The sequence below is a fragment of the Lingula anatina genome, chromosome 2 (assembly GCF_051362555.1).
Source record: "Lingula anatina isolate TDL-2025a chromosome 2, LinAna3.0, whole genome shotgun sequence".
Taxonomy (NCBI): domain Eukaryota; kingdom Metazoa; phylum Brachiopoda; class Lingulata; order Lingulida; family Lingulidae; genus Lingula; species Lingula anatina.
In genome coordinates, this window is record NC_141768.1 from 13,991,395 (window position 1) to 14,007,620 (window position 16,226).

The 16,226-nt window shown below is 35.1% G+C and overlaps 1 protein-coding gene across 3 annotated transcripts in view; it reads right to left on the reverse strand.

Moving 5' to 3' along the window:
* The window catches only part of LOC106155657 (polycystin-1), a 50,215-nt gene extending 34,333 nt beyond the window's left edge, over positions 1-15,882 (reverse strand). Inside the window, exons 1-9 of one of the 3 annotated variants that reach the window (XM_087003833.1) lie at positions 15,694-15,876; positions 8,846-9,021; positions 8,589-8,628; positions 5,170-5,293; positions 4,605-4,792; positions 3,595-3,827; positions 1,669-1,825; positions 1,371-1,531; positions 130-805 (exon numbers count right to left, since the gene is read on the reverse strand). In XM_087003833.1, coding sequence (XP_086859959.1) covers positions 130-805; positions 1,371-1,531; positions 1,669-1,825; positions 3,595-3,827; positions 4,605-4,792; positions 5,170-5,293; positions 8,589-8,628; positions 8,846-8,923 — 1,657 coding nt within the window. In that variant the 5' untranslated portion in view covers positions 8,924-9,021; positions 15,694-15,876. Of the gene's footprint in view, positions 1-129; positions 806-1,370; positions 1,532-1,668; positions 1,826-3,594; positions 3,828-4,604; positions 4,793-5,169; positions 5,294-8,588; positions 8,629-8,845; positions 10,362-15,693 lie in introns of those variants that run through there. The other 2 variants (XM_087003835.1, XM_087003834.1) reach the window with 2 other exon arrangements.
* Between the last annotated feature and the right edge of the window lie 344 nt (positions 15,883-16,226).

Below are 16,226 nucleotides of genomic sequence, written 5' to 3' on the forward strand. Positions count from 1 at the left end.
ATTTAGACGGATGACCGTGCATTGGATTCCAAGCTGCATCAATCTTGTTACATTCCTTAATAAGCTTCATTTCTCATTCGATTTCTACTGTCTTTTTGATTCTACAAAAGTATCTATGGCTAGCCTTACCATGTGAAACAAAGTTGAAAGTAAGATTCGCTATCACAGCTTGAACTTCTATTCCGACGGAATCATTGATTGCTCTGTAGTTTTGATCCCCAGGCAGCATATTTTGGTTACTCACGATCGCTTCCAAGGTAACGTTGCCTGCGTTATAAAATGTGTACTCAAACGAGGTTGTCACCGTGCGCACGACGAACGCCTTGACCATGTGCTTGGTGTTTGATCCTGAAAAAGAACCGGGGATCTGGTACTCGCCGGGCACGCGATTGCCCCAGTTATTGCCGACATCGGAGTAGGTTTCTTCAGCAACGGTAGAATCTGCATGCTTGATGGTAATGGTATTTTCCATATAGAAAGCAAATACATCTCCCGGCTGGACTTCAATGGCGCTGGAGTCAAGCACAGCGAAACCCAAACCAGTGGAGCTTATAACGTGTGTGTATTCCCCTACAAGTTCCAATGTCTGCACAGGCATAGCATTCCAGTCGCTGGCGAAGTACCAGTCTATCCGGGCATTAGTAGCCCTATCACGGCAAGTGCGGCCAGGAAAACTGAAGTACTGGTCACTTGCACAAGTTATTGCCCATCGGTCAGTCTGATCCTGGCAGACCGCCGTCGATCCGATACAATTGTATGACTTCATGCAGAAAGTGCTGCCAGACGAGCACACAGGACGATATACCTGGAAGAATATCAGTAGGATTTCCTTTATCTCATTTCAGCGATCTCATTTAATTAATTTAAAGAGGCTTAGGGTTATTGTAACCATTTATAATTATCCAAATACCAAAAATGAGTTTTTTCCTGCATCTAATTATTCAAATGCATCTATCTTTGTGCTGATTTAAAACAATGAAAAAGCCCTCGAAAATATAAAATAATATAATATCAGCGTTTATATTTTTTCGTTGCAATGTATAAGCAAAGGCAAGCGTCAATTCAACACCTTTCTAGTGTTCAATATTAGCAAAATTGCCGGCGAAAAGTGCTTGTGCGTGTCACACGCATTAAGTTGCGCCTTTTTTGTGGTGACAACTAACTAATGAAAATGACAAATGATCAAAACGTTAATAATGAATACAGTTTTGTTTAAGAACGATTTTTGATAATCCGACTTTATGGTGTGTGGGATAACTTAGCTATTTCGATTTATACGCTGTATGTTATACCAAAGCAACATTGAAAACCGCAAGAGCACTGAATGGTGTTTATTATCTTTATCGATAACAACATCTATAATTCAATACCTGAAAGATAATTGTCCCTGTTGCTATAGCATCGTATTGCACGGTCTTCAATAAACCTTCATGTTTGAATATCTGGTTCTGCAAGATGTAAATCTTGCTATGATGCGTGGTTTGAGATCCTGCAGTCCCACCCATGTGCCCAACGGTGTAGATGGAGGTATCTATAGTTTAAAAAATGCAACAGAATTATACAATGGGCGATGTTGTGTAAAGAGTTCTCAACTGATTAATAATTTGACAGCCAGATTGATATTGTTTTTCGGTTGTAATCAAAATAAACAACACATTTCATGATTACCTGGCATCTGAAACGTAACTCGGTTGCCTGAACCGATGACGCTAACATCTGCAGCCATGTTGGTTCCCTCTTGCACGGTCATCTTGCAGAAAAAGGGTTTGTTCTGTGTTGCCACGGAAGGACACGTTAGATTCAACTTTTGGACGGGCATATATACCTGGAAATAGCAAAATATATTTATCCTTAAAATATTTTTTTAATTGTTAAAACAAGATCGTTAAAACAATCTTAAGAAATATTATTTTTTTCAAACTCTTATTCGCTGAGACAGATCAATTTTTAAAGGTATTTTAACTTCCAGTCATAAATCAGGGATTCTCTTTAATTGCAAATACATAGGTAAGCGCTCGCAGCTGGAAAGCCATTGTTAAAGAATTAAAGACACTTTTTGCAACTGTCTAAAAAAACACTACATGCCAAATTTACTTTAACATTCGAAAGTTTTTGTTCAACATTCTCCGTCAACAATGCAGTCATATTTTTCATATTTCCACTGGAAATGATGGTGCTTTTATGTGAGTCCAATTTGCAAAGGGCGTATTAAAATTTTTTCAAGAAATTTATTCGGCTCTAGCCAAATGAAGAGAAATGTTATACATATAAAACAGTAAAAGCATAAATTGTGATGTTTATATAACAGTAATAGACAAGGTTTCTTATTTAACACCGAATGCATAGACATTATTGCATATTTAGCACAAATATAAACACGTTTTATCTTACCTGTGTCTTACCTGTGTTTAAGTAAATATACATGATACTTTTATTCTATAACATAACTAAGCAGAAGAAAACTGCCTTGTTAAATGCGATCTTTTGTAGAAAAATATCTTATGACGCATTTTCATCGGTAAATTTTCTGATTTTCAAAGATGAACAGAAAAATAGTTTTGAATCAAAAAGATGTTCAATTTTCACTTGAAAATGAAAAGTACTCGAGGAGAATAGTATTCCAATGTTTAGTTTTGTATCGGAAAAAATATTGTGAAGTTATGGTTGTTGCTATTAAAGGCCCGCTATAAACAAATTGTTTACGGCCGACTGCATTACTGATTTGCTTGTGTAAACCAAGGCAACCGTTTAAGAATAAAGGACTGGGGCTTTAGAGAAATAAATAAGTATCCCATACAACGTTTAAGTATTTATAAATAAGCCACTACAACAGTCGATTCACGTGCAAACGATATAGTTTTACCGTAATACTACCCAGTTCATATCATCAATGAACAATGTCATCTCTCTTTTTGGATCAATAAAAATGCTCATCATTGAGTCTTTTTTTGTTCTCCTTAATTCAATAAAAACGCTGTTCAGTGTATTCAAATAAACTTTTACATGTACCTTTTGAATCTTGTGTATATACTTGTTATGCCAACCAAAATAAACATTTTTTTCTTTTTAATGTAGTAAAATAAATATTATAACGCATATTACAAAAAATAACATACATAGTTAGAGGGTCCTATCAGGGCAAATCCTTTTTGTTAATTGTCATGGGTTTTTTTTATTACTACTTACATCTAATGGCTTGAAATGAAAACAAGACATGTAGGCTCATTACTGAATTGCATGCATCGTTTGCTCAGTCGCCCGTGACATATACTGTTTATGTTTTGCTCAATTTGAGTGCAAAAAACATTAGAGCGTTTCAATCGATACCACTTCTCCGAGGTAGAGGTACCATCTAATGCACGGAAGTTGAACAGTTTAAGCTACAATAAAACGTAAACGAGGAAGAGACGTCGGAACAATAACGTACGTGAAACGTTGTACTGGAGAATCCATGCAGAGAGATGCAGATGCCTTTTTTTTCAACCCGCACCCAAACAACATCAAACTTCACATAACATACACAAATACTCTAATGTTGAATGATAAAAAGAATAATAATAAAAAACAATAATGATGACAGTGATAACGCCTTACCTTGGTCACAGCGGATGTCAAAACCTCCTCTCCTGTGAAGAAGTGGGTGCTTTTCACAGAACTGACGATGTCACCAGCGTCAAAGTACAATTCACTTTGGTGAATTTCCCGAACGTTGGAGTGAATATATCTCGTGGACGATGCATCAGCTAATACACTTAAGGTATAGTCAACACTGGCATTATACTGGTTCGTGACACTTATGTTGTACGTTTCCTGGGCATGCCCCAATACTAATGAAAACGGAAAATAGTTACTGTTAATCTACATATACTGTGGATAGGCAGTAAATAGGAAAATATCGATAATATTAGAATGATAGTCAGATATTATTATTATACTTTTTCTTTAAAATTTGAAAGGCCTACGACTACGTCTTAGTCTGTTTTGTTTCATGAAACATACTGCAAATTGACAAACTCAACAATATGTCGACTGGATGCCTGTCTGTTTAATCTTCGTCTACAAATTTGACAACTGTGAGAGACCGTTGACAGATGTTTGATAAAAAAAGAAGAACCCGGCCCATTTTTTAAGGGTACACCCGTCAGGTAGGGGGCCTACTATTCCAGTCCCGAAACAACAATCTTACAGACTAAAAATGCATTTACGTATTAACTCTAGAAATACGACAACACAATACACAACATCAAAATTAGGACATGGCACTTACATTCCAAAACAGCTATTGACACAGAAAAATGTGATAAATTGTAATGCAAACGCTAATGTAGGGTTAACATTTTCATTGATATGGCATTTAAAAAAAGATTACAAAGCCACAAAATTACGTAACATGCAGGAAGAAATGTAGCAGTATGTTTTTCTGCATATTCTGCTGCATAAAAATATGCAACAATATCCCGTTTGAACTGGAAGGCCAAGTTAGTATGCGCCGCAACAGAATATTAACTGTGCGTTGTATAAAAATCTTATTGCCACCTGCTCCAGTTAATGAATGAATCAATTGTATATATGATGTTTAAAAGGCTGTTCACGGCCGTACTTACCGGGCGCTGATAAGGAGAGATACCCCAGAGGGTTATCCAGCCTGTACACGGCGTGATGGAGCTGGCCGCCACAGTTCTCCGTATTGTTACCCGAACACGCGTTGACACAGCTGTTCTCGTCAGCAGGGCCATGGCGCCCGTACGAGTCAGAGCAGTAGCAGTATTTTCCCCTGAGCAATCCGGCATAACTAGAATAAAATTATATCGTCATGGAATTAAGTTTCGTATAGCATGAGGTGTGCTGAGGGGTTGAAATATATCCAACTATTGGCTAAATGATCTTATCTGAAAAATGGAAGATAAAAAAGAAAGGGAAAGAAGAAATATGAAACACAACAGTGTGTCAAGCTATTTTATAGTATTAAAGATTGATAAATATTTCCAAGAAATCATCATACACTCAAAATCGCCATTTTTTATACAAACAATAACATTATTACATTGCTAATATTTATGTTCAGACAAGAAACTGGAAGGATGTAGTCTAAACAGAACACTGAATTTTGATATCAGAAATTATCTTCTTATAATGTTTGATATTCCGTGAGACATTCGCATAACCTACCCATAATGGTCCTCTTCACACCTGTATTTACAGATATCGACGATCATGGCGGACGGGTCGTAAGTTCCTGCATGGACACGGAATTCTCTATCATGAAGTACCTCAGGAAAGCAGCCAACATAGTCTAAAATGTAGAAGAACTGAGTAAAACGCTTGGTATCATACACTATCACAACAGAAAAGCGGCAATGTGCCCGACGTCCACTTCACTTTAAAGTTAAATAAATAAAGTTAAATAACGTGCTTCAGTGTATGAGGAATACTGAGATCTTTCCATACATGTACAGTATTCTTAAATGTACTGTATTTGTAGCATAGGTAAATGTTTACAAAAGCCGGATATGTTAGTTATATCATAAAATATAATCTACCTGTGACTTTTATAGTATTTTACATTTCATGATATCTTACATACAACCCTAAAGAATTTATCACATTTTGTTTATAACTTGTGTAAAAGGAGAAAAATCTATAAGAGGAAGAAAAGTGCTATTTAAACACCATTAATGTGCACTGATATCCTAATCGATTGTTAATTGCCATGGCCATCCCTGTTAAACAAATGTATAATTTGAAGCCCGTGGAAAGCCTCACTTCACCCCTTAGACTGCATTCCCACAATTTTAGATCGATCCATCTGGAGCGACCTAACTCCCTGGGGGTTCACGCTAAGCGCGCACGAAAGTTAATTACCCCCTTACAGCTTTTAGTAGGCGGGACAGACATTTAAGCCGGCTAATCTGACAGCAATCTAGTGAGACTCCCCGCGGGGATAGATCGATCTAAAATTTGTGGGAATGCAGTCTTAGACTACATGTACTGCACAAAGGGAAATACATGTTAATACAACTCAAACTATCAGTATTGGAAATATATCTTTCAACGTACGCATATCTACCCCACTAAAATGCATGAAAACCAGAAAAATCAATCATTTAGGTGTGGCCAAAACATCAGCCGATACATATATGCAAAGGAACAAAGAATATATAATCGGCTGACATGTCCAGTTTTGCAAATTGTCATAATGCCGCCAGGGATTAACCTGTCATTGCTGCGGTGAAATATTCGCAAGGGTAAGAACGGTTGAGAAGTTCAACGAATTTCATTGTAATTCAGTATTGGTTATTTCTTATGTAATAACATTTTGTTTTGTTGTGTTAACAACAGCGCATTGTTTCCTGTGTTAACTTGTCCGTGAAGTAGATCTTTGATATTTGGAATTCGTCACGCTGTAGCGGACGAAAACATCAATATCTATTATTTCATAATCAAAAGTATTGAACCATAATCGATATTGGATTTGCGGTCTTAAACCTTACTCCTTCATTTTTCATTCCTTCATATTGCCTGTTGATTATGAAATCAGTGATAAAATATTATATGTCGTCTCTTAATAAGATTGCAAATTCCACTTGGCAATTACATTTTAGAAAGCAGTCATGAAATGCCACTTGCTATTAGGTGAATAGCTGAGACCTCAACTACGATTTCTACGATATGTCTTGATTTAAAACATAAAATAACATAAACTTTAAAAAATAATTATCTAATACTTTCAAAACTATTAACGTTTCTGCCAACAAATATGAAAGTTTCTCATACAACGCGTTACAATATAACAGCCAATATGTCAGAGAGAGTAATGTTAATCATTACATCCAAAATCCATTGAATTTGACTTAATGTCGTAAAGTAAAAGGCTTACACTTTCACTAATTGCAAATAATAATTAAAACGGAATCAATGAGTAAAAAAAACATAGGGAGTTATTGGGCGTTTAAGAGTCAACAAGTGTAGAATTTATGTAGTAGGAAAAGATGGATCATGTCAAAGTCACATATAGTTCGCTTTGATTGGTTAATTTCTTAATAGATTTGCAAGATTCTGACACTTGTGAAACACATGCAATCTAAGGATGGATATGGTCCAAGCATGAGGAATTCAAAAATATTTTAAATTGAAAACAAGTTCCTTAAACATTACCTAATAAGGAAATGTTTAATGGTAGTTTGCAACATGAAAATGGAAAAATCCTTGTAATCACGCAAAGACAATGGAAAGAAAACAAGTAAACGCATGATCTGTACGGAGAAATGGAGTATAAATACTTGTGAAATTGTATGAAAAAGAGAGGGGGTGAATAAACGTTCGAAAGCTCCAGATCGACTTATTTCTGCGAAATACGCGACAAAAACTATAATTCTATCTCTTAAAAATATGTTGTGTTAAGTAGGTCTTTAAAGCATTCGAAATATAATAATTAATTCATTCCTTTCTAATCTTTTTACTTGGATAACGCCTGTGAAGCAATGAGCATAAAACTTTTTAGAAAATAACACCGACAGTCGGTCACAAAATAGATGCTGTTTGTTTAAAAGTATCTTATCCGGGATTTCCCTGCCAAAAAAAGTTATTTGCCCTTACTCACAATTCATTGCTTGGAATCGATATTTTATGCCGTTTAAAAGTTAATAATTTCGTTTAAATGTTTCCCATAATGTTTAGACCGCAATGTCCTCCTGTACATTCCAGAAGGAACTATCAATGTCTGGTACTTTTATTCGAAGTATTTGGGGGCTTTTATCGTTTTTGAAAGTCTGCATTGAGAAAGATAACAAGCTATGCAGGATATGTAGACATAAAAAATATGATATCGGGACAGTCTCAAAGTATTCTTTTAGCATGTCTGTATAAAAACGACACCTGCCTTTGCGTGTTTATGCAAACTTTTTTCAAATGTGCATTTAAGAATATTTGCAAGAGTAAGAAAACTGATATGCCATGTATCAGAGTAAGGCTTTTTTAATTTCTATTTTTTATTTTTCGTGTTTTTTACTTGTTTTGAGTCAAAAATCGCTTCTGGTAAGAAACGCGTTAAATACAAAGTACCTCACGATTGCCAGTAAAAAAAAAACTATATGCACAATATAGTTTCAAAGAAGTCTATATAACTTAGTGCACTCAAATGGGAACCATATCAAAGCGCGTTAAAAAAAAAAAGCGACAATTGATACACTGTATAAAAAGTCATCTACCAGACAGCTGAAAACCAAATATCTGTTTTAAATCAAATGTTATATTTTCTGGATAGATGGAATTGCAACAGGTAGTCAAGAAATGTGATTCATACAATAATGACCATTATTTAAATGCATTTTGATAACATTAAGAATAATATTGATTTTAAGGATGCAGGGGTTTGAATGAAAATCGCATCGTACGTCGTTCAAATAGTCGTGACAGACGTAGTAGAGCAACAATCCTTACATACGAATATTCGTTCTCAGTCATGGTCTTAAAAAGTGTTAACAGGCCTTATGCCAAATTATAATCACATATAACGACGAAATGAATGGATTATTTAATTTAATGTCATTTTTCGAATATTAAAATAAAAACCGAAGAACTTGAATTACCTGCTCTGGTGACAAAGCCTTCACTCTGCCTTACGCACACCTAGAATGCAAAATAAAAAATTATTCATTTAAAACTCTAAGGGTATATGGCATCCAAACTTTTGTGATAGAAAGATTTTTGCAAAACAATTCATGAAGATTTCTAATGATGGAGGTTGATAATCCTTTCAAACAGCCGTTCTCGACGTATGATAAATACAAAATGTTGCTCCAATTTTACTATATGTTCATTATCTATGTAAATATTAAAAACTCACCAGTAGCAGGATGGCAACAATGGCACAAAATGGAGATCCCATCTTGGATGCCTGAAGTCCGCCAGTTTTGGCGCACATTTTATTTTGCGGTGCTCAGGCCGAGAACCAGCCTTCGTTTTGCTCTGTGTCTCACGATCTGATCCTAAAGTCTGGGACGACAACCAATGCCTCTCAGCCTGAGGGTTTTATCAATAATCCATTGTCATGAATAACAGATAGGTGAAAGAACAGGTTATTGACGTGAGATAATGGCAGATATTGCATAACCGCCTAAACGATTGATTTTTGGAGAAATGTAAGCCTTTACTACAATGCGCTGTTATTGGACAGACATGAATCCATAGACCATTCTTCTATTTGTACGGCATGCATTTTTAAACAGGGTGATATCAGCTTCAGGCAGGTATTAAGACTATCTAACTGTTTATTGATTCGGTATCACGTTGGTAGCTACCCATTAAGCTCTGATTCCGATACATCACCGGTAACCAGTATTGATGAGAGGCACTTTTAATTAGTTATCTAAGACGAAGGGTTTCATACGACTAAGCTTATTTGTCTGCGAACTCCCAAGTGGCTGCGTGAAACAACTTAGGTACTATGGAACGCGATACTGTACTATAATTTGACATACTGATTGAAATCTCACATTTCCAGGTAAACGATACAGCCTACATTTCAATTTAATGAAATGAAAAAATTCAGCCTTTAAAATATCGGTAGGTTTCATCCAAGTGAATTGTATTATTCCATATGAAGACGGTTACAAAGTTTAGCCCATTTTATTCATCTTATTAAAAACTGACTGCATAAAAAGAAGGAACTTGATCGATTTTTTTTACCGGTTATGTAATACCCCCTGGTTTGAGCTTTTCTAAATCGATGCGTGGCAGTAATCGGAAATCGAATCTCGTTTACAATCCGACAAGTCGCGACAAATTCGTCCCTTGAAAGTGCTAATTGAAAAGCTGAGATAGGAAAAATATTTAACAATAAATGGTTTAATGAAACCAAATCAGAAACCATTTTCAAAACCAGTTTCAACTTTATCTCCACCCATGATAGCCACTGAAAACAAAACGTTAACGATTTTTAAAAATGTTGGACAAGCCAACATATCGACTCCAGTTATGTAATCTAGTCTTTCTAAGGCATCTTCTGTTTCGATTGTATTGATTTTTTATTAATGGTCACTGAGATATCCGTGGTTTAAAAGGCTCTACTTCATTCACTGTTGTTTCAAAGCAGTCCTTTTTTGTCTGACAGTATAGGGAGTTAAGCGATACTGGCTATTTGCAGCGTACCTAAAGCCGTAACTTGAGATGCTTGCATACATATTTAACAACCCTCTGTCCGTATTAGCAGTGTTATGAATATATTTGAAAGGACTGTACTTATGCAGAAGTTATGCGAACGCTTTTTACATCAGAAATCGTTACAAGGTCCTGACTGTCTAATATTATCCCCCTGCAGAGGCAAGAATACCCTTTGCAAACGGGTGTTGTTTTTGTTTTCATTTTTCAAACAACAGTATTCAGACAGATGTTTGAAAAAATAATTGGAAATGATAAAACAGCAAATCCGTGTGCAAAGTTTAAGATCGGAAAAGTATTTAAACGCTGCTGGTAAAGACAACTTTAGAATTCTGATCTACTAAACTGAAAATCGAGACTTTAGAAGTGCATCACAGATCCTCAAACACGAGGAAATGCCTGTTGAACCTGTAAGTGGTGCAACGTTGTGACAGCTGTTCAGAGTACATCTAACACAATCAGTGCAGACCGCGGCATCGTTGTAGAACACACCTTTAGAAGTGATTTCACTGCGGGGCAATGTAATTCTATCTCTCTGTGAATAACATAATGCTAATAACCTGGTGCCTTCCAATGGACAGCAACACACGGTATTTTGTCTTTTGTCTTTTCTCGCAGCAGGAGTACGTGTCACTTTTATTGCAATGATTTTATTATTTCTTTAAGGTTGATAATATAGGCCTTCTGTCATGTCCAATTTGGCTATCGTAATATTATATAAATAAAAAGGAAAAAAAAAAAGGAAAGGAAAAACCAAAATAGACCCCTAATACTATCAATGTAACAACAAATTCCCATCTCTTTTAGTAATATATAGATAATACTGCGAAATAAGATCCCTGCCCCTAACCTCTAATAACATATTACGCAAAGCAGCAAATGAGATGTTATTAAGTCATATTTCACTTCAACTAAGACCTTATTTGGGTGAGTAAACTTATGTACGAGAAGAAAGATCGCGGGTTGATTAGTTGGTAAAACATGTCTATTTTCAAATGTATTAATTTCTCACTTTAAGTATCCCCATAAAAGTAACTGAGGCTTAGAAAATAAGGCGGGCCGAATGACATATATGACAACTATGCTACGCCCAAAGGCTTCTTTTTTCATCTAAAAAACAGCTCCGCGGCTCTCTTTTCTCTGGCCGTGTCTGACGCCTTCTTTTGAACTTCGGGGACCTCTTATGGCTGACATACAGAGACGCACCGATCCGCGCTGACCTCTAGCGGGCTTTTATGAAACAAATACATGATCCGTCGTTACGGTTCACAGTTCGCTTTTTGCTGGTTAAAGAGGTAAATGAAACATTGAAAGGTCTGTAGTATTTGTGGTTAAATTAAGAATTCCTATTGCCTTGATATTAGTTCATAATGGATAATTTCTGTTGGATAAATATAAGCCTAATGCAAACTCACAGATTGTAATCTAAATCGGTTTGTTACCGCTATATTAAATTGAAGAGGATTGTAAATTGCTCACTTAAGTATACGGACACATAAAAATAGCATCTTTTCCAAACGACATGTTTTGCTGAGATTCCACTTTCAATCGAAGCAAACAGGAAAGTTATGATTTTTAAGTTATAAAAGAATTATGTTAAATTACCTCAATTTTCTGTAAAGATGACTTTTACTCCGCAGGTATATGCGGGCGAAAATTACTATAATTTTCTTCATAAAGCATATGGTTCTCTTTTTTTCAACTTCAGATAAGTCACACGTCTTACTTGTGCGGACATTTTCCCCTTCTATAACGCTGTTTGGCGCTTGTTAAGTTTATTGAACTAAATTAAAACACGAAAAAAAGTCTGTCAGACAATTTTGTGTTCTTATTTCGATAAATAATCCATAAATTTTGTGGTGAAAATTTCTTTTACTGCTAACGTGTACTAAAAAAAGGAATTGTTTAAATTATGTTAATCATTTTAAAAAAATGAACAAGGAATAGATGAAATAGTAACCTGCGCTAAGAGAGTGACGCAACAAACAAAGACAAGCCTTACTCGAAGTCAAAACAGTCTTCTGTTACCCTCTTCCAGAGCGGCAGATATTATAGGCACATTTTCCACCAGCCAGTTAGAAGATTGACCATATTTAGCCAGAAAAATTATCTATGAATATCTAGTGAAAAATCAATCTGTGGCACTGCTAGAGGGTAGTCTTCTGTGGGAAGCACTAGTCGAAAAGAGGAACAGCAACCAGTTTACAGCTTGCTGAGGTTCGTTGCAATAAAATGAATTAAACTTTTCGATTATTATAAACAATGTGACGACGTAAAGTCAATCCCACACAATTTTATATGCATCGACGGGCAAATAGAAACAAAGCCAAACTACAAAACACACTGGCGGATGATTACGACTGTTATCCTTGACCAGAAAAATTAGGATAAACAGATCCCAGTATGTCGACTCGGGACATATAAAGTCACGTCATTTCAAGGTAATTCTCTTATGAGGTATTTGTTGTGGTATTGTTTTCTTTCTTTATTTTTCTTTAATTTTTCTTTCACAGACAACAAAATACCATTCATTCGTTCTCTTTTTCTCATTAAGAACTCTTCCATACCTTTGTCACCAGTTTCAGAAACAGAACTAGCTTTCTGTTATTCAAAAGTGAATAAAGAACACCGAAAGTGCTATTATTATATTATTATTATTATTTATATTAGCCAAAGTGTTATGCTTCTTTTTTTCCAAGTTCAGATAAACTATTTTTCACTTGAAATACATTTTACCTAAAATGATAACCCGGCCATCACTGGCATTTCACATTTCAGCGCACTTATCCAGTCTAGTATCTGATTTCTTTGAAAAGAATTTACAGAAAGTTCATAAAATTCTTTACAAAGGGAACAGTTCTATCAATTTAATTTAAACTACATCATCATTCATCTTTAATATGACTTTGGTCCGGTGCTAAGAGGCACAATCAGCTTTATATGAAGACAAATGCACCATTTGGGTAAAAAACATTGCTAATGAAGACAAATAAGGGTTTCCTGTCGATTGCAATTTAATTCCTGCTGAAACTGTGAACAACTTGAACAATACTATTTGTGCTATTAACAATCTACCGTTTTTCAAAGTCCTTCATATCAGTAGTTCGGGGGAACACTACAGTGTTGATTTGTTTTGGAGCAGTTTTATTTCTGTAATTTCTCGTTTTTTATTTGGCTGAAATAAAGAAGAATAAATCATTTTAGTCTATATCCATTCCTCCCATTTCCCATAAACAGATATGGATTTTTTACTGCAGATCTATTACTATAATTTGGATGTGATATTTATTATTTCTGTGGCCAGAAATCTCCCACCCATCCTTTATATAATTCAGTTAAACATTGAATAATTCAATAACGCGATTGACAATCGCCCCTCTTTCCATCCAGATAAATTGCACCTCTCACCTGTTACAGTAACTGAAGTCTATGTTTCCATGTAGAAATAAGGCTGTCAAAGATAAAGGTGGGGCACTGATAGAGAACACCAGTAGCACGTAGTATTTTTAATACTACATAATGTTTCTTGTCATTCGCAATTTGAAACGTTTTTGGTCATTGTAACCAACGGAAAGACACGTTCTGGTTTTCGGAGGGCGCATTAACTCATACCGCACCAATATTGGACTTTGTAGTTATTAAACGGATATTTACAAAAAGAAAAGTGTACTTCATATATGGCCTGCTTGTGGCGTGGCATGTTGAGCAACAGATATTCATTTACACGTTTATTATAGATAGAATTTTAACGGGTGGCATTTATCTCCGAAATCATGACATTGCAAGTAGAAGAAAATACTGGTATATTCCCTCTATAAAGTTTCCTGTATACGGTTTTTACCTAGGGGCTGTTTAAGTCATGCATTAGTTTATTTACCGCCACATAAGGATTTACTGAATAATTTATGTATCTTAGGTAATTTTTTCGTTCTTCAGATTTCACGTACTTAATATGACATTAAAAAGATAAAATATCCTTTATGATCGGTCGTCATTGAATCATTTACGTCCTGTTCCCTTGGAAGTATTGCGGCTGTGTGTGCACCATTGTTACAACCAGCTGCATACATTCAAGCATAAAATACACCGTGAATAATGATCAAACAAGTATTCATCAAAAAGATTGAATAAAATATTAAAATCACAGCTGTGAAATTATTCGCCAGTGTGAATGTTTTTGTATCAAATGACATTGAATGTCTTTATAAAGACGCGTTATAGCTCATGGTGGTACCAGTAGTTACGAAACACAAAGCACGTTACCTCTCTCTTTCCAACCTTCATAGCCACCATACTGCTCAGATAACTGCATAAATATAAATGCCTTTTATTTTTATTCCAATCGTTGCATACAATATTAGACTCATTTTTCTCTATGTCTATTGTATTTGTTTCTTACTTGGAGAGCGATTTTTTGCAAGTTGCTCATTTTACTGTTATGCGGCTTGTAAAACTATTAATTTCTGACATCTATTTAGACAAATTTTTATATCGTTAGTATAAAAAACGAAAACGCACCTATAAGGTATATTTAAAAGGAAGATTCAAATTAAGAAACTTATACAAAAATTGTTAATGGTGTTAAACTAGCCGTATGATAGACTTCCTGTTGCTCTTCTATGCCTGTCTTTTTACCTCTTTTGATACAAGATTCAGAGGTCACAAACTAAAATTGTTTGAGGTTGAGGCATATACATATGTTGCAAGGCCTGTTGCACAAAAAAGTGTTGGTTTTACATATATATTTTAATGTGGACCATGAGTTTAAAATTGATAATGCAAGCCGTATATAAAATAGGTTCAAAAATTGAGACGTAATAAAGAGACCCAGTTAATGATTTCAACAAATCTGTCTTGGTGTTATCATCTGTTAGTAGGTAATTAACAAGAATCGGGTCTACTGTGATTAGGTTAAACTTAAAGTTATAAGAGCCAAAGTAAAATTGTATACGCACTCTGCCATTTACCATGTATTTTGAGATTGGTTGTACTTAACTACTTGCGGACAGGGACGGGTATATATATAATTTTTTTTTACTTTGATAACCATAAAACTCTCCTTATTTGCTTGTTTGAGGTAAATCTTAACCACTAACTCGGTCCATAAATATCTGAACATTGTAAAAAAATACTTCATAATCAGCTTTTGGCCAGTCAAACAGATCATTCTAGTTTTTTAATTAAGGCCTATGAGATAATTTAACTGTTGTAGAATTTGTAAATTTTGTTGATTTTCAATGAAGTACAAAATGTACCATTGGATAATGATAATATTTAAAAGATAAATATATTCATTTCACCTGCAATGCGTGATACGAGATATCTACCTAAGGAGTTAAATCCGAAATTCATTTCTGAATATGATTGAGTTGTCAAAAATTCCTCCGCATCAATTACCGAGCTGTCACTTCGTGGGAAAGTGGTAGTCGGAAAGTCATCGTACATATTAAATGGTTCAGTTTCGTGCCAAGCGCGTATTACAATGAGTGATAAACGACGGTGATGAAATTCAAATTTGATACTTTTGGCGCCTACCTTGCGTTGTATTGATCGGGTGGTGTTGTCATTACTTCTAGCACGAGTCTTGGAGTTTTAATCAGAGTCGTATCTCATCGTTGGAATTTTCCCGACACCTCAACGATAGGCTTGGAGAGCAGACACGGACCGTGTAATTAAGTGTAACTGTAAATTACCTGCATGATCAACAGAAATCTGGTTGCGGTCTAAGGAGATGATTTACTGGAAATCTATTTAAGATTTAATATAAGAATATTTTATTAAAAAGGATATAGATATACGTTTTGTGGTACCATAAAAAATCAGAAATACTTCAATTATATTGAATAGAATATTATAACTACGAAAATATCGAATTATTCATAATCAGAGATGTCTTTCAAATAATGTTTTTAATTTCACCTCCGTTCTTTTTCTTCCTAGTATATATTTTGATCATGCAGGTATGTAAAATTGCCGGTCTTAACTTAATGTAGCTAATCAGTTAAATGGCATGTACACAGTATGTTGTTAAAGTTTACTGTTCATTCTAAAGAAAAAAGTTAGTCGTT